Here is a 20,172-nt window from a genome sequence, read left to right as displayed (position 1 = left end):
TATTGCAGGCAAAGCATTCCATACCCTTACTATTCTCTGAGTAAAGAAACTACCTAGGACATCTGTCCTATATCTATCACCCCTCAATTTAAAGCTATGCCCCCTCGTGCTCTCCATCACCATACTTGGAAATCAAATCATGGCATCTGGTGGCATTTAACGTCAATTAGTCAACTTGTAATGTGAAGCTAATGGTAATGTTATTGTAAAAATGCAAAATTTTCACTAACGCCCTTCAGAGATGGAAATCTACCATCCTCATCTGGCCTGACCTAATGTGAGTACACACCTACAGACCCACAGCAATGTGGTTGATTCTTAACTGCCCTATGAAATGGCCAAGCAAGTCAATCAGTTCCTGGCTAGTAAGGGATTGGCAACAAATGCTGGCCTTGGCCACCTTCCCTGGAAATAAGTTAAACTAAGTCACGATTGTCAATTCCTAAACTCAAACTTAATGGACTCAGTAAAATATACTCAGCAGGGTAAAAATCGACATTAGTTACATTAACATCAAAAGCAAAACTTCATATGTTTGACAATTTAATTAATTACCATCAATATATAAGTAGAATAGACAAATCCTCAAAAACATTATCTGATTAAAGTAATTCTAGGTTTGTAGATTTGTATCAATTCTCCTTCACCAACTAGCTGACCAGGGAGAAATACCCAGACTAGCTCAAAAAGCTAGATTTACACATTACAAACAATGCTCCAGCTCATTGCAATTGTGCCACCCTAAGGCTGTGGGCATCAAAGACTGGGCCAGTATTTATTACCCTTTTTAAAATTTATTCCCTATCCCTATATGGCATCAAACGGTTTGCTAAACGATAAAATACTTTCAGTTTGGTACATTAACAGCTAACTACAAGACATATTGGGCAGTAAAATAAAATGAAAATCCCATTACATCAGTGCAAAATATATTATGAACCGGCTATTATGTAATCTCTTAGATTTTAGAAATATTATACCAACCATACACTATGCTAACATATACTTTAAATGAAACAAATGGGTAAAATTTTGGAAATTCTCAGCACTTTATATGAATTTACCTTATTTGTGATTTTCATAAGGTTCACACTTAGGAAGGTAATTACAAATATTCAAATATGCAAAAAATACAAATGTGTAATTTGTATTATGACAAATAGAACCAAATCTTCCAGAGTTGAGAATGGTATTTCCACCTCTAAGTGTTTGAGTGAAGACTAAGTGAGTGAGTACGCTCTTTATTGTTAACCTCTTTAAAGGATGTGGTCAGTCACTCGTATGCTAATGATCTTGAACATGTCTCAAAAGTCATGGTTCCTTGATATCTAATGTGTGTAAAACATCAATCCTGAAATTAACTCCAAAAGTAAACGACATAATGAATATAATCCACATTGTACATCAATGAAAAGGTAGAAGTACTTCTTATCAGTGCAAAATGCATTACATGACTGTCTATTACCAAATTTATTCAAAGATCATAATTATTGCAACCAACTGAATGCAGTGTATACATCCACAGTGTGGGAACCTGGGTCATTTGGGAATATTAGAAAGGAACTGGGAACAAACGAATCAAAGCAACATATTCATCCCAACAAATCCAGACTCTTTAATAATCGTACCAATATTTAACGAAAAATGAGAAAACTAATGCCGGATGAACAATATCAAAAATATTTATATATTTCAATTAGTTGATTTCTCATGAAGTGTATAACAGATTTCATGAGATTGAGAACTTGTCTTTTGTAATATACTGATACTGTATATGTCCAATTTAGATATGGGCGTAGTCATCTTGTCCCATTTATTCCATCACTTTCTCAATTCAGAATTTAGTTTATCATCAAGGTTTTGTGCTGTTTGGGCAGTAAAGTGACTTAGCAGATTCATTGCCAACAAAAGAAGCTGTCTAATTTTAATTTCCACTCATTGCAATGTGGATTAGCCTCAATGAAGCCTCAGATTTGATTCAAAGTAGTCAAATAAACACTGAGAGCAACTCAGGAGAATTTGTGGAGAAAAGAGACTGTGGAGTAATGCCCTGAGGTTTCCCATTTTTGGTTGTGTTTTTCTGAGAATGTTTCATGACAATTGTTTACGATGACCCATGCTGACTTTTCTCACACAATCTTCCATTCTTCATCTCTGGTGCCATACCACCAACCTCAGTCAGCCTGGCCTGAGACAATAGCATGGGTGAAATGCAAGGCACAGCAGTGCAGGAAGAATGTTAATGATCTTCTGCACTTCTCAAGAGAAAATGACACTATTTATCTGCTACCTCACACTCACAGGGCCATCACTCTCTCTAAGTCTCTCACCACAGAAGGCTTTCACCAATGCTCATGAACTACAACTCACCATTGCATGTAATATTGCAGATAACTGGACTGATTGCACCTGACCTGCAGCATTGAGGTTGGCCAAACTCCTGAACTGGAATAGAATGAAGCCTGTGACTGACTGCAATGGTTGTCTTTGACTGACCACGTTGCCCCTCCACCCCAGTAATGACTGGTCCCTTTTCACTTTCATGCATGGGCATAGGCTTGAAGCACATGCAGTATGTTTGTTGATTAGCTGCTAGCAGATGAGGTCGGTGTGATGATGGTAATGTAGCAAGGTGTCAATGAGCAAAATCTCTGCTCCCTTGACAGTTTAACACTCTAAACTATAACAATTTGCTGCCTCTTCCAGTACATTAAAAGAAATGCAAGCCAAAAACACTGGCAGCCTTGGAGGAAGTGCAGAGTTAATAAGTGTGAAGAAAATGAGCCAGAAGATGCATCCTGAGTGAATTCATAAGATGCTGGTGTGACCCTGTGTGCAAAATGACCCAGCGGAAGCAAGCAACTCATAACAGCCACTGAGTTTCAAAGTGAAATCTTGAAGGGCTAAAATGTTGTATGAATTGGTCTGTAAGCAACCATGATGATCTAATAAGGCTGGTGGTTTGGCAATACCCACTTGCATGGTCAAAAGGTGGAAGAGGAGTTTGTTGACTAAGCATACAGAGAGCTTGTGGTGAAGATGGAGTTAAGTGAAGGCCCAGGAACGCAGGTGATGTACTGCTGCCTCCAGGTAACCACTCTGACTTTCATATTGGGAATTGCACTTCAGTTTTCAGGGAATGAGAGGAGAACTTTCAGCATAGAACTGAGCTGAATTTAGCTAATAATGGAATATGGAAATAAGATAGTTGTCACGCATTTGTGAAATTCTGAACTTGCCATTTACTATTAAAAGGAAGATTGAAATCTTTTTCTTGATGCAGAGAATCTGAGTTTTCCATTTTTGCTATATTTTCCCAACTTCCCTGCCATTGCCCACACTATTCAAGGCAATGGACAATTCCACCCAGCATTTTGACCTGAAATATTAACCCCTGTTACTTTTCACAGATCCTGTGGAGAAATGCTGTTTATTTTCTGCACATATTATTTTTATTGTAGATTTCCAGCTTCTGCAGTATATTTCTCTTGTATTGGCATGATTTGTACAGTGTTTACTCCTTTAGACTTCAGCACCTATTTGGAATGGAAGCAAGAGAAGGACCATAGGAAAAGGTTAGATCTTTTGTCATGGCATTTTTGCTTGGTATCTTGTAAACATATCTTCCTTTGAAATATATTTGAAAGATTTATGAGGCCAATTCAAATTGCCAAATAGAAATGGCTAGGCTAATAATGGAGACCATTATCCTTCCACAATGCTGGCTCATTCTTTGCTATCACTGCAATATTAGGCAATAGGCTGCTTGCATGTAGATCAAAGAGATGTCCGATGCTGTAATCAGCATGATCCAGCTTTTCCATTCTCATTGAGCAATGCCACTCTACTAATTACTGTCTCCGAAATCTTAAGATATGTTTTTAATGACCTGCAAAATACTGCATGAGATTGTTTCTTTCAAGTTAAATAAATGAGCATTTATTGGGTCCTTTATTTGTAGAAAGAAGAGCACATTTTCCTTCACATTTCATCTGAACTTCTCATTTTCTGCCCAGTTCTACAAACTGCAGTGGTTCATTGAAATGATTGCATCTATCTAGTTTGCATGTGGCATTTTATAGGTGGACCATCTTTGGAACTGTACAGAATGACCCTCCTTTGTTACCCATCTTGCAGTAACATATCCAATGTGATGTTATTAAAAGTGGGATGCTTTGACTACACCCTTATTGCACGTTAACCGCAAGTGGAACAACTGTAGTAAAACTCTTTGAGTTAACAGCCATTTAAGAGTTTTGATGATTGTGAATCTTTTGAATTCTCTACCCTGAATTCTGTGGAAGCCTAGTCTTTCAGTATGTTTCATGCAGTGACTGATTGGTAATCAGAAGTCTGGGATGTAAAGGACTATGCAGATAGCGCGAGTAAAAGCCATTAACAGTTTAATTAACTATGATGGTATTAAATGGCAAGGCAGGCTCAATGGTTCATTCCTGTTTCTTTGGTTCTGTGTTCCTGTTACCCTATATTTATATCAGATGGAATCAACAGGCTATAGCAAAAATATCAAAATTGGTGGAGTACAATAGTTTAATTATTCAAAATGCTGTACATATCAACTGTTCTGAAGCATTTTCTGATACAATTTTTAGAATTCATCTACAACAATATATAAAACACATTAAAAAAAACAGCTGCTCAGGAAAACCATTGCAAGTTATCCACAGCTTTGATTTTTTGTCAAGTTATAGTTTTTAATTCTGGTAAGTTTTTTGATCCAGTTGAGGTATTCCTTGGATAAACGAGTATATATGCCAGGCTTGGTAGGTTCTCCACATTCTTTGCCAGCTGAAACAATGCCCTTGTACTCAGCATACTTGTTTTGCATCATACATATTAATGGCCCACCAGAATCTCCCTGCAACAAAGATACATAATGCTATTGATTAAGAATGCATCTGAAAAGTATTTAATCCGACTGACATGAATGTGTCAAAAGTAAAATAACATGTAGATGTTGGAAATTTGAAATTAAAACAGAAAGGCAGTATTTGGAGAAAAAAAAATTAAAGGCAGAATTGAATTGTTGGCAGTGGGCCTATCTGCCTATCTGGTGTCAATCTCACCAGAACTATTCTGGAGCCCTCCACAACCTGATCCACTGCAAATCAGGAACTTTCTTGGTTCAGGCAGTGTTCTCAATATCTTTGGTGGGGGGATTAGTTTCTCAGCTTGAAGAGCTGCTGGCCAATCACTTACCGGAGAGTGCTGCCAGCAGTTTACCTTCTGTTGACAACTTGCCCTCTGCCATGATCGTCCATCTTGCCACATCTTCCACTGGCCAGCCTATACTATGTCCCGATTCAACCTCACCAACCAAAACAAACCTTCCACTGCATCCTGTTCTTGATTCAGTGTGTAATGCCCACATCGATGTCCAGCTTGAGCCTTCTGCCACTGCACTTCCAGCCGAGAAGTGACTTTCTATCAACTTTGCTCAATGCCAATTGGGAAATGGGAGAACAAAATTGTAAAGAGGTCTGACCTTTTCCTTTATCAGGACCTTCTCTTGCCTGGATTCTGTGGGATTCCTCAAACTACCAAGATGGCTCCATAAATATTTGAGACAGTACATCAATTCTTTATGATCATAATTATTGTGTATTAAATTAAACATGTGTAGATTTATTTCTTTAGTATATGAGCAGGTAGAGTTGGATCTGTAATGGAGAGGTGGGTGTCTGGATATTTCCCATCTCGACCTGCCACTTCCGAAGAAAGAGTTAGAAATCAGATTTCTAATCTGGAGGAACTGGGATGGTGCTGGAGGTGTGGGATGATGGGTGGAAGAGAGGAGGTAGCAGTGCTAACTGAAGTCAGGCCTGCCAATATTGGAAAGTGGTTTGAGCTACTTACAAGGGTTGTTTGATGCCAAAATAGTCTATTCAAAAGACCCACATTGGTGGTCTGAGATTTTGTCCCATTTGTAATAATGACACCAATGCAAAGAACATTTAAAGTCTCTACAGTGTAGAAAGAGGCCGTATGGCCCTTCAAGTCTGCACTGACCCTCTGAAAAGCATCCCATCCGGACTCAAACCCCACCCCATTCCCACAACCCAACATTTAACATGGTTATCCCAACTAGCATCAATTCCACCCTTGGGTAACTGTCTGTGTGGAGCTTGCATGTTGTCCCCATGTCTGCCAGGTTTCTGGATGCTCTGATTTTCTCCCACAGTCCAAAGATGTGTACGTTATGTGGATTGACCATGCTAAATTACTCAGAGTATTTAGGAATGTACAGGCTAGATGGGTTAGCTATGGGAAAACCTTCAGGGTTACAAGGATAGTGTAGGGAGAATGGGTCTGCTGTTTGGAGGATCGGTGTGGACCAGTTGAGCTGAACTGCCTGTTTCCACACTGTAGGGATTCTATTCTAACTTGCACATTCCTGGACAATACAGGACAATTTAGTTTTGCCAATCCACCTAACCTGAACATTTTTGGACAGTGGGAAGAAACCAGAGTACCCAGCAGAAACCCACATAGACACATGAAGAACATGCAAACTCCACGCAGACAGTTACCGTGAACTGAACCTTGGTCCCTGGTGCTGTGAGGTAACAGTGCTAACCACTGAACCACTATATCGCTGTCCTTCCCCTTCCCCCATCATGGTTGGCACAGACATGGTGGGCTTAAGGCCCTGTTCCTTGCTGTACTATTCCATGTTCTAATCCACTAGCTATTCCTCGCCCGCTCCCATCATGCCAATTCATGGCCTCTCATGGCCCGCCTATACCTTCCTGGCCCCTCACCAATGAACCCTATTGTAACATAAGATGATGAAAAATCTTTTTCAAAGCAATCATTTATTGATAGCTTCCTGAAAAGAAAAAGCAACTCTCACTCTGTCCAGAGAAAATCTAGTCCAGCGTATGAATTGGACACACTACAGGTGGCCACGTTTGGTACTTTAAATTCAGCATGTAAATTTTTATCTTTATGTTTAGAATGGAATAAATTCTAAGAAGTTTTATTTTGAAACACATCCATATGAAGGCGTTCTTTAAATTCATGACGCATTATTCAAAAACACAATGAGCTGGGTTTTGTGGTTAGCTATTTATCATCTTGAGACTTTCCATATGAACTTTCCATTGGCTTTGCATTGGAATTTGCATTTACCTGGGGACCTAGACTTGTGTGAATAATGCAAGCAATATCTCTTTACCCAGTCAGAATGAAGAATTTTCAGTAGACAGTGACAAATCACAGCCACAAAGTGGCAGTTAGAATATTGAATTTAATGTCAAATTAGTCACAGAAAACAAAATAAAGATTAGATTACTTACAATGTGGAAACAGGCCCTTCGGCCCAACAAGTCCACACCGACCCGCCGAAGCGCACCCACCCAGACCCATTCCCCTACATTTACCCCTGCACCTAACACTACAGGCAATTTAGCGTGGCCAATTCACCTAACCTGCACATTTTTGGAGTGTGGGAGGAAACCGGAGCACCCGGAGGAAACCCACGCAGACACGGGGAGAATGTGCAAACTCCACACAGTCGGTCGCCTGAGGCGGGAATTGAACCCGGGTCTCTGGCGCTGTGAGGCAGCAGTGCTAACCACTGTGCCACCGTGCCGCCCACACGGTCCTTTCAAAGACAAAAATGAAAGATTAGATGAAGGAGTAGAAATAAGGGAGATGAAAAGAAAGATAAATTTCTTTTTTTAAAATCCAGTATTAATTCAAATCTGAAGAAATGAGACTCCAAATCTGGTTAACTAATTTCCAGTTCTAGTTGGCTGACAGTTATTCAGATTTATCACTCCAGTAAAAGGATGATTTTGGAATGGACAAGATGTAGCTTGTTTGATGGGTTTAGTTTGCATCTTTTAGACAAGTGCAGGAACCTCACATAATTTAATCAATTGGAATGGGCAGTTAAGATACTGCATTTGATGGAGCAGAGCATTCTTGGATAGCAGCTCCTTATCTTTCAAATACAATCACTAAACATTGCTCTCCATGTTAATAATAGTGAAAAACTCCAGCTAATAAAATCTTTACTTAAACAAAACATCTAACAGTCTGTCTTTGATTAATTTTACGCTTGAACAAAGGACAAAGCAAAAATAAACAGTAGATATTAGATTTCAATTCTTTTCATGGGTATTCATTGTTGCATAAGGTTGCATTGCTGCTCTGTGAGGATATCATTCATTAATTTGGAACCTCCTTTACAACACTATTTAACAGCTCATTGACAACATGTATAACCACTTCTGCACATTGAAACTCTTGGTGTTTCATTTTAATTTGGAGAACTGCAACTTACTGCACATGAATCCTTTCTTCCTTTATTATCTCCAGCACATAGCATGTCCTTTGTTATGGTAGGATCATGGCCATAGTATGCTTTATTGTTGCAAACTTTCCTGTCAATGACGGTTATGTCTACTTCCCTGAGGGTATCTGATGCTTTCAAGACATTTGGGTCAGTTGATCCCCATCCTGCAACAGTGCAAACTGTTCCTGCTTTGACATCTTCTGTTGATTCAGGCAGCTTTAGGCTTTTCACATACTTGTTCAAATTAGCTTTAGTAGCCAACTGTTCCAAAGTAAAATAGAAAATAAACTGGATTATTAGATTTAGTACAAACATCATTGTTCAACTGTGACACTTTAAACTGAATTTGTTTTTATACAATTAAATCTTTTAAGATTTTGAGAGCTTCACTATATGATCACAATTGAATAGGATTCTCCTTTTTTTACTGTACTTCCTAATATTGGGTTTTAAATTAGGGATTTCAGAATTTTTCAGTTTCTACAAAAAGAAATTGATTTTGGACCATTGTTATGTGTCTACATGACCATGGCTATGCCTGTATGCTGCCATGTTTCATTAAAATTTATTTGGAAGTATAAAATGTAGCTATTCAAAATAATGTGCAAAATCTAATTGAATTTCTAGTATGTCAACAAAAACAGATCCAAAAAATTAAGAAGTTAAGGCAGACAAATAATTCATATTAAATACTACCAGACTGGAGACATCTTCCCTGCAAATTATTTTGACTGCATACAGGGCAAACCATAAATATTGGTCTTCAATTTTTTTATGTGTATTTATGATGAATAAGGCTGTATTCTCCTCAATACTAACAAAAGGTGACGAGACTCGAAAAGTTAACTCAACATTTCTTTCCACAGATGCTGCCAAACTTGTTGAATCTCTCCAGCAATTTCTGTTTTGGTTGCAGATCTCCAACATCTGCAGTACTTTATTTTATTATATTGTTTTGCTGCTCTGTCTGGAATATCACTCAAATTTGACACTCCCTTTAAAGCACTATTTATCACCTAACCAATAAATACAACCACCCTGCTTCCATTATTTTCTCTGACCCTTTGCAACATTATATAATATTGTAAACTTGTCAACTTTTAAAACGTTAAATCAATGCCCAAATCTGTGGAAACCGAGTGAAAATTGTAAATGATTATAAATGACAGCCAGCATCAGAATTTCCACTGCACTCTCATCAATCTGTAGCAACAGATTATGAAAACATTGGCAAAAATCTCTTGAACCTTCTTTGGTTCCTATTAATTTGTAGCATTGTTCCTTAGCATAAATGACAAAATTGTCAGATTTTTGGTATTTGCACATTTTAAATGCAAACAGGCAAAATTATCTCGGGGAGTATCTATTGCAAAAATGAAACATTTTCAGGATAGATAACATGTTACATAAGCACGCCATTCAAACATTAATATGTTTGAAATATTAATAATTTTCTTTAACACTTTCACACTGCTCTGATGTGAATTTTCAGCATTTTCAATTTCAGCTCAAGTATTTTATTACTTTGATGCAGAAAAGTCATGTTGAAAATGAAATGTTAACTCTCTCCATAGCTGCTGCCAGACCTGCTGGGTTTCTTCAATGCATTGTGCTTTTAATTTCAGTTCTTTGCCTTCATTACTTTTGTTTGTGCATTTTTATGAAGAACATGTGCCAATAGGTGGCAGTCTAATAAAACAGTAACCTTTTATTATGAAGTTTGTTTCTGCAGGATTTCACATCCTTTCTGCCTCTGAGTTCATTGCTGAAATGGTAGTGTGCTTTTGGCATGTGGGTAGGGTGGGGTGACACTGTAAATTCCAGCAATCAGAAATTTCTATTTTAAATTTCCACTCTAAACATCTCCCTTTTCTACTTGGTTTAGATGATGTAATTCTGTACCATTTTGGACATAGAATTTGTATGCCAATAAACTTACACACATCTATTCTGTTTTTACTGCTCTTGCACCCCACCCCCAGTATAGACCAACACTATAGTTACAGCTTGATAGTTCTAACCCTTAGCCCACTGCGAAGTATCCTTCAGTCCTCTGGCCAAGTATTTGGTACCTGAAGCAGCATGATGTCATTTTTGGCAGTTTGCATATCAAACTTTGGGTGAGGAAATGCCTTTTTCACATTAATTGTCTTTTTCCATTTTTGCTTCTTAGAAAGCGAATGAGCTCCAAGGACCACTTGAAACTGGGTCATTTGACCAAGCCTGTAATTGGAAAAAGTAGTTCAATGTTCAAGAAAACATGTTATTAAAATAAAGTCCAGTTCTGTTGTATAAATTTACTTTTGATTATCTCCATCGGCATAAAGTAGCATTATCTTACTAGAGAATATTATAATGAGGCAATACGTAGAGGCAACCATCATGAATCTGCTGATAAACTAATGATGTGAAAATGTAGTCTAACCACATGAAATAAACATGTGAAATAATCCCAAAGTTAATTAAGGCCATTTATCTTTTATGAATTTCATTCTTATTAAGGTAAGTTACAAGTTTTGGAGAATAGAAAGCCTTTCATTCTGGATAGCTTTTGTTAACAGTAAATACTACTCGGCCTGTTACACTGAAGACTGAAAGTTGTATGGGGTTCTATCATATATGCTAATCCAGAAAATTTGAAATAAAACTGATCAAACAGCTTCAGAAAGCAGATTTAAAATAGTCTGGCCATAATTCTCTGATAGGTTCTCACTCTGAAAGTGTGCTGTAATGCCAGCCATAGCTGCTGGCTTACTCAATATCTGATCTAATGAATATTAGAAAACTGTGGTTACAATTTTGGGATTATCTTCATTTCTTGTAGAGCTTCAAGTATTACTACCAGTTGTTAAATATGTTTGTTTAAAACAATTGTTATGTGGTGGTCACTGTGACATGGAACCATTCTCCTCCCTGGTTTCCATCCTGTTTACAGAGGCTTCTTTTCTGAATCTTCCCCTTTCCAAGTTTCAGACTGACATTGTGCAGAGTCAACTCTGTGCACCTACACAATGCGGCGGCATGCTATGATCATTCCTGATCTCAGTACACACTAGAATTGCAAATAGTATCTGTAAAATTCACAGATAACACTGGGTCTGGAACATTGTGTCAAAAAACAATTGGTATGCATGATTTCTGCTCAGATTGATTTATACAAATAAGGTCAAAGTCATGAAGCTGCAGAAAAAGGGGAGGATTATGGTGTTTTGAACGATTTAAGGATGGAAGATGAAAAAAGTACTCAGAAGAAACAGATTAGAAAAATAATATACTCCAAGCTTATTAAGAAAATATTATCAAGAAGAGGCAGGGAAATGAGAGAACAATGCAATAGGGAAAACCAGGCAGAAAAAGAAGCTAAAATATGATCTGTGTGCTGAATATTTTAAATCAGTTGAAGAGGAGCTATGTGATACATGATCTGGCAAATGAAAATGATTTTACAAATTAACTATCCAATTAGTAGCAAGATTGTCTGAGTTTCCCGTGTAACCTTCTTTTCTAGGCAGATTCACGGAATGACTGATTCTGCCTAACTTTTCAAACTTGGCAAGCATTAAAAGCTAGTGGAAAGGATGCAAAAAAGACTTAGAAGATGTTACCCAGTCTGAAAGGTTAGAGCTATGAGGAGAAGCTGGGGCTTCTTTCCCTGGAGGGTAGGAGGCTGAGGGGTGGCCTTATAGAGGTTTATAAAATCATGAGGGGCATAGAGAAGATGAATGGCAAAGATCTTCTTCCCCAGGGGAGTCCGAAACCAGAGGCCATAGGTTTAAGGTGAGAGGGGAAAGATTTTAAAAGGGACCTGAGGGACAACCAGAGAGTAGTGTGTATATAGAAAGAGCTGCCAGAGAAAGTGGTGGAAGCAGTTACAATTACAACATTTAAAAGACATTTTTATGGGTACGGGCATGACTCTACGACACCCTCCAACACCAACATATTCCTTAAATAGGGCATCGAACATTACTCGCAATATTCCAAATGTGGTTTGACCATAACTTTGTACTGCTGCAGGAGTACATGTTTGCTCTTGTATTCTAGCCTGAGTTAAATGAATGCTAAATTGCATTTGTTTTTCTAACTATCAAATGAACCTGCATGTTAACCTTTAAATAATCTTGAACTAGAATTCCTTAGGTCCTTCGTGCTTCAGATTTCTGAAGCCTTTCCTCATTTAAAAAAAAGTCGACATCTCTGTTCTTCCTACCAAAGTACATAACCTCACAAATTCCCACATTTCATTCCACCTGCCACTTCGTTACCCACACTCCGAGCTTGTTCATTTTCTTCTGTAGCCCCAAAGAATTCTAATAGATTTGTCAGGCATGCTGAGTCAGTCCGGCTTGTTGAAGCCTGACTGACTCAGCTCTAAACTCTTCTAAACTATTACCCCTGGTTCTGGACTCCACCACTACTGGGAATATCCTTCCTGTATCAAACCTGTCTAGTCCTCATAAAAACCTTCCAGGAGCTGCAGTTGGAGACACTTCCTGCACACATGCTGGTCCCGGGCACTGGAAATGTAACCAGCTTCCCACATAATCCAGGAGGAGCACACTGGGACTTTGAGCTCTCTTACCCATGACTCACCCCTTAACGTTATCACTTATACTTTAAGTTAAACCTTTAAGTTAAACCTTTCAAATGATACTTATTGTCAAATTAAATCAATTTCCCTTGGGCCATTCTTTCCTGTTCCTTGGTACTACAGGATCTAATCTTTTGACTATAAATTACAAAAAGCATAAGTGATAAAAATTATAAATGTTTACCTGACCTCACCTAATACTTCCCGATCAGCTCTCTTGCTTGAACAAAGAACAAAGAAAATTACAGTACAGGAACAGTCTGTTTGGCCCTCGAAGATTGCAATGATGCAAATCCTCTATCTAAACCTGTCGCCTTTTTCTATGAATCTGTATCTCTCTGCTCCCTGCTCATTCACTTATCTGTCTAGATACATCTTAAATGATGCTATCGTACCCTCCTCCGCCACCTCCGTTGGCAACAGCTTCCAGGCACCCACCATCCTCTGCGTGAAGAATGTTTCACACATATCTCCCTTAAACTTTTCCCCTCTCACCCTGAACTAGTGACCCCTAGTATTTGAGTCCCCCATTCTGGGAAAAAGCTTTTTGCTATCCACTCTGCCAATACCTCTCATGATTTTGTAGACCTCAGTCAGGTTCCCCCTCAACCGTCATCTTTCTAATGAAAATAATCCTAATCTACTCAACCTCTCTTCATAGCTAGCACCCACCATACCAAGTAACATCCTGGTGAACCTCCTCTGCACCGTCTCCAAAGCATCCACATCTTTTTGTTAATGTGGTGACCAGAACTGTACGTGGTATTGCAAACATGGCCGAACCAAAGTCTTATACTACTGTAACATGACCTGCCAAATCCTGTACTCAGTACCCCGTACAATGAAGGAAAGCATGCCGGATGCCTTCTTGGTCACTCAACTGACCTGTGTTGCCACCAATAAGGAACAATGGACCTGAACACCCAGATCTCTCTGTCCATCAATTTTCTCCAGGACTTTTCCATTTACTGTATAGTTCTCTCTTGAATTGGATCTTGCAAAATGCATCACCTTGCATTTGTCTGGATTGAACTCCATTTGCCATTTGTCCGCCCAACTCTCCAATCTGTCTATATTCTGATGTATTCTCTGACAGTCCCCTTCACTACCTGCTACTCCACCAATCTTTGTGTCAACTGAAAACTTGCTAATCAGACCATCTATACCTTCCTCCAGATCATTTAGGTATATCACAAACAACACTCGTCCCAACACGGATCCCTGTAGAACACCACTAGTTACAGTTCTCCATTTTGAGAAACTCCCTTCTACTATTACTACTCTCTGTCTCCTGTTGCCGAGCCAGTTCCTTATCCATTTAGCTACTACACCCTGGACCCCATGCGACTTTACTTTCTCCATCAGAGAAAGGTGATGATGGGGAACCTTATCAAACACCTTACTGAAGTCCATGAGTTATTTCATGAACCCCTTTAGCCCCCTTAATTCTGTGTTTCAGATTGATCCTATATTCCCAATATTCTTCCAGAGCTTCGTCTGTCTTCTTTTTCCTCTTAACTAGTCTCACAATTTCACCTGTCATCCATGGTTCCTTAATCTTGCCATTTCTCCTTATTTTCACGGGAACATTTCTCTGCTACACTCTAATCAAGCTCTCTTTAAAAGACTCCCACATATCAAATGTGGATTTCCCTTCAAACAGCTGCTCACAATTTACATTCCCCAGCTCCTGCCGAATTTTGGTAGCGTTTACCTCTCCCAATTTAGTACTCTTCCTTTCGGACCACTCTCGTCTCTGCACATGAGTATTCTAAAACTTACAGAGTTGTGATCACTATTCCCAAAGTAATCTCCTACTGAAACTTCAACCACCTGGCCGGGCTCATTCCCCAACACCAGATCCAGTATGGCCCCTTCTCAAGTTGAACTATTTACATACTGCTCCAGAAAACCCTCCTGGATGCACCTTACAAATTCTGCTCCATCTAGACCTAGTGAATCCCAGGCAATGTTGGGAAAACTAAAATCTCCTATCACCACCACCCTGTTGCTCCTACATCTTTCCATAACCTGTTTACATATTTGTACCTCTATCTCACATCCGCTGTTGGGAGGCCTTTAGTACAGCCCCAACATTGTTACCATATCCTTCCTATTTCTGACCGCTGCCCAAAAGTACCTCACTGCTCAAGTCCTCCTCAGTGCCCACCTTCAGTACAGCTGTGATCTCCTCTGCTCCCACGATAGGGTAAGACTACTCCAGTTTTCCTGTGACATCACTGTTCTTCTTTATTTCAAAGATATAATCTTTACACATGTACATAATAACTGGAGTAGCTCAGTGCCAACAATTCTAACAAACCTAATACATTTCTTACTTCTACAGGACTATATTTACATGTATTTGAGGCAAGTGAGGGTCTGATAACTGAACTAAGCCCCAATTGTACTTCAGCAGAAAGACCTTAGATGGTAGTCTTTCCCTATTGTGTCTACTGGCAGGGTTCCAATCTCAAATACGTCCCTCAGCACGTAGTTCTGGACCTTGGGGTGTGCTAGTCTGCAACACTCAGTTGAGGTCAAGTCCTTGCTCTGGAAGACCAACAAGTTTCAGGCAAACCAAAGAGTGTCTTTCTCTGAGTTGATGGCCCTCCAGGCACAGCTGATGTTTGTCTCAGTGTGTGTGTGTGTGTGTCCTGGAACAGCCCGTGGAATGTAAGTCTTGCATCGTGGTGCTGCTTGGGACTGGTCTCAACAAAAATCACTGAATCTCTCTCCAGACCTTCTTTGCAAAGGCACGTTCCAGCAGGAGGTATGCGACAGAATCTACCCACCTGCAGCCACATTGAGGCAACATGCGTTGGCACAGGCAGTCCGGGCATGCATGAAGAATCTGATGGGCAGTGCATTTCTCACCACCAGCCAAGTGATGTCTTAATGCTTGTTTTAAAATTCTGGTTTTGAGGCATTCTGCCAATTGACTTTGACAGTCTGCTCAGGGAACAACCCTCTCCTTTTCCTGCAGAGTCTCAAGGATGCTGTATGCTGACCACTTCCTGATGGACTTAGGGTCAAAGGTGTTTTTCCTTGAAATTTCCTTTAGATTTGATTTGAGTTATTATCATCAAGTGCTGAGATACAGTGCAAGTTATTGTTTTGCATTCTGTCCAGAAAAATCATACCTTAGATAAGTATGTCAGGGTAACAAAAGAGAATGCAGAATATAATGTTACAGCTACAGAGAAGGTGCAGAGAAAGTTTAACTCTACTATATAAGAGGTTTATTCATAAGTCTGATAACAGCAGGCAAGAAGCTGTTCTTGTATCTGTTGGTACATGTTTTCAAATCTTTGATTCTTCTGCCCAATGGAAGAGAGTATAACCAGGGTAGGAGAGGTTTTTGAAGATGTTGGTTGCTTTGAAGAGGCAGCAGGAAGTGTAGATGGAGTCAATGGAAGGAAGGCTGGATTTCGTGATGCATTGGATTCATAACTCTGTAATTTCTTGCGGTCTTGGGTAGAGCAGTTGTGATACCAAGCTCTGATACACCCAGATAGGATGCTTTCTACAATGCATCTATAAAAATGGGTAAGAGTCATTTTAAATATGCCAAATTTCCTCTTCAGCAAGTAGAGGCGGAGATGTGCTTTCTTGACTGTAGCAGGATGGGCTAGGACAGATTGTTGGTGATATTTATTCCTAGGAACTTGAAGCTCTCGATCAGCTCAACCTCAGCACCATTGGTACAGACAGGTGCATGTCCTCCACTTTGCTTCCTGAAGTTGATGACCAGCTCCTTCATTTTGCTGACTTTGAGTGAGAGATTATTGTCTTTACATCACTAAGCTCTCTATCTCTTCCTGTACTCTGTCTCATAATTATTTAAGATCCAACCCACTACTGTTGTGTCATCAGCAGATTTTGCCAATGAAGTTAGAGCTGAATTTGGCCACACAGTAGTGAGTGTATAAGGAGTATAGTTAAGGTTGAGTACACAGCCTTGAGGGGTCTGGTTTTGAGGATTATTATGGAGAAGGTGTTGTCGCCTTTCCTTACTGATTACCGTGTGGGAATCAGAAGGTTGTACATTTGGTTGCAGAGGGGGGAGGCAGAGTTCCTAGGTCTTAGACTTTGGAGGATAGGTGATATGGTACGATGCACCTACTTGGATCATTCAGTGATGCTGAGGCCAGACCCAGCCTTCACAACAGTGGGAAAGATAGAATCTCAGAGTGTCATGACGCCTGGTGTTTGTAAACCAAGTTTTAAGCATAGCTTGCTGCAGTTATACACAAAGATTGCCATTGGGATGATGGAGGCATTAGATATGTCCTTCCACTTGTCCAAACTGTTTCTTCCCAATTAGCAGGACACCGCACCAGAATGCTTCACCATGACACCGACAGCAAGGATACTCTTCCCAGAATGCTTCACTATGATGCCAACGGTGAGGGCACCTTTCTCAGTATGTAATCAGGAGTGATCATGAGCCAACAGGGGTGTCATCATAGAACATAGAACATAGAACATAGAACAATACAGCACAGAACAGGCCCTTCGGCCCACGATGTTATGCCGAACATTTGTCCTAGCTTAAGCACCTATCCATGTACCTATCCAATTGCCGCTTAAAGGTCACCAATGATTCTGACTCTGCCACTCCCACAGGCAGTGCATTCCATGCCCCACCACTCTCTGGGTAAAGAACCTACCCCTGACATCCCCCCTATACCTTCCACCCTTCACCTTAAATTTATGTCCCCTTGTAACACTCTGTTGTACCCAGGGAAAAAGTCTCTGACTGTCTACGCTATCTATTCCCCTGATCATCTTATAAATTTCTATCAAGTCACCCCTCATCCTTTGCTGTTCCAATGAGAAAAGGCCTAGCACTCTCAACCTATCCTCGTATGACCTATTCTCCATTCCAGGCAACATCCTGGTAAATCTCCTCTGCACCCTCTCCAAAGCTTCCACATCTTTCCTAAAATGAGGCGACCAGAACTGCACACAGTACTTCAAATGTGGCCTTACCAAGGTCCTATACAGCTGCAACATCACCTCACAACTCTTGAATTCAATCCACCTTACTAAGAACTCTACCGTTAACCCTGTATTCCGCAAATACATGTAGCATGACTATATATTGTCACAAATTCTATACAAACATTCCTCACTGTGAGGCAATCCAATTCATTGTGTTTTTCTGAGCAAATCCTGAGAAGTAGTCAAAACATAAGGAAGATGGTATGATAACTGTTTGGAATATATATTCCAATCTGTTCCAATGCTGGAGAGCAGCAGCAACAAGAGCATGTCAAACCAAACATGCCTTGCTTTGTCTCCATTCTTTTAGAGTGTAGACAGCGCAGTGAATATTGCTTATTTATATTTTAGCATAGCTCTTGATGCATGAAACAGAGGAGATTAATTCACAAGCTTGAAAAACACAACATAGATAGACTTAGTCATAGTCATTGAAGTCTCACAGCATAGAAAAAAGGCCCCTTGGCCCATTGAGTTCTTCAGAAATGGATTGAAAATTGATTGCAACAGAGGCAAGTTGTATGTAGAGCTTGAAAAACATGTAAGTTAGTAAGTAATGGTTACTCAGATATCAAGATTGGCAATGTTGCAATGTACAAAATACATAAGCAATTTGAAAAGTAAGATCTGGGATCAAAGTTCTCTAAGTTTTCATATCTGCAAATAACTGCAGACACAAAAAAACTGATCAGATGCAGAAGAGCCTAAATAATCTGGGATTCATACCAAACAATACTAGCAATTTTTAATAAAAACTGCCAACTTTTTTGTGGTCACAGACCTTCAGATAATAACAGTACAGTAATCCAAGAAAACGTCCATGATATGTACAAAACAATTCTTCCCAGAAAACTAGAGGGTTGAGCGCATGAGCTACTAAGCTAAGGCTAATAATGCATTACTTGATTAATGCCCAATCATGTGTCCAATTGGGAACCCTGCCTCATTGGTTGTCATATTAAAACAAACATTTTCAACAATTTTTGCCAAAATGTCAGATAAAAAATTCCAGACACTACCCTCCCCTGGTCATGTGTGATCCACAGGTAGTGTTGAGTCTTAATACTCCCTTGAAAATAATATTCACATGATACAGAATAAAGAAAATATATCAACTTACATTTTACAGTGTGCTGCAGTCAGTACCCATCTTGGTGTGATCAGAGCTCCTCCACATATATGTTGTTTGTACATCTGGATCGATGCCATGTATGGCCTAGAATGAGGTTTAACCTCATGGCCTCCAATAATTTCTGTGCAAACATCTACAAAAAAAGTTAATTAATAATTACTTAATGGAACAGAATGACTGAATAATATTACTAGTGAACTTGTCAGATACTTACAGCCACGCAGAGTCAAAAGCAATATTTTAAAAGTTAGTAACTTCACACGAAACAGATTGAGCATTTTGTACACGTTGGCCATGGAAACAGATTGATACAATAGTCTGCTGGTCTTTGCATAAGGAAGTGGTTTCACTAAATTATAAAGCAATACATTGAATCCTTTCCAACACCTCTGCTATCTGTGCAGACTTAGTTGCAATAAAAGTTGTTATGTTGTTGCATACAGTCAGAGTTTTAAAAGGAAATTAAATCAGGAAGTGCACATTGCTGGTAAGACTCGTATTTGTTGACCGTGACTAACCTGCTTTGAACTGGTTGGTTCTCTAGCCACAACAGAGGACAGTTAAGGATCAACCATATTGTTGTCAATCTGGAGTCAAATGTAGGCTAGGCCAGATTTCCTTCCCTAATGGACACTATTGAAACGTATATGTTTCTATGACATTCAACAATGGATACAAGGTTGCCATTAGTTATGCTGTTTCTTTTTAAATTCCAAATTTTTTATTGAATTTGAATTTGACTACGTACCTATGCAGGATTTGAATTCACATCTCCATTGCATTGGCCTGGAAGTCTGGGTTACCAGTGCAATGATATCGTTGCAGCACTGCAACCATCTCAAAACAATAACACCACTGTCTCTTTAAATATCAATGACACCAACCTTGATATCTTGCCTTGCAACTTATTCAGTAATACAAGTTTTAATAAAGAAACATAGCAACCAGGAGCAGAATTAGGCCATTTGACACTTTAATCCTGTTTTGCCATTCATTATGATCATGGTTGATTCCCCATCTCCACGGTATATTACTTTTTCTCCCTAACTCCCATTGATGCCTTCAAAATATAAAAAATTATCTATCCCATTCTCAAATATATTCAGTGATTTTGCTTAT

At 39.3% G+C, this 20,172-nt stretch overlaps 1 protein-coding gene across 1 annotated transcript in view; it reads right to left on the bottom strand.

Annotated features, from left to right (window-relative positions):
* Positions 1-19,483, bottom strand: part of LOC122554931 — a 100,984-nt gene extending 81,501 nt beyond the window's left edge. The window contains exons 1-5 of the mRNA XM_043700360.1: positions 19,268-19,483; positions 19,042-19,186; positions 10,396-10,546; positions 8,312-8,584; positions 4,687-4,879 (exon numbers count right to left, since the gene is read on the bottom strand). Of these exons, the coding sequence (XP_043556295.1) occupies positions 4,687-4,879; positions 8,312-8,584; positions 10,396-10,546; positions 19,042-19,186; positions 19,268-19,349 (844 nt within the window). The 5' untranslated portion in view covers positions 19,350-19,483. The remainder of the gene's footprint in view (positions 1-4,686; positions 4,880-8,311; positions 8,585-10,395; positions 10,547-19,041; positions 19,187-19,267) is intronic.
* Between the last annotated feature and the right edge of the window lie 689 nt (positions 19,484-20,172).

Source organism: Chiloscyllium plagiosum, chromosome 1 (assembly GCF_004010195.1).
Source record: "Chiloscyllium plagiosum isolate BGI_BamShark_2017 chromosome 1, ASM401019v2, whole genome shotgun sequence".
Taxonomy (NCBI): Eukaryota; Metazoa; Chordata; class Chondrichthyes; order Orectolobiformes; family Hemiscylliidae; genus Chiloscyllium; species Chiloscyllium plagiosum.
This window is presented reverse-complemented; position numbering and strand designations above follow the sequence as displayed.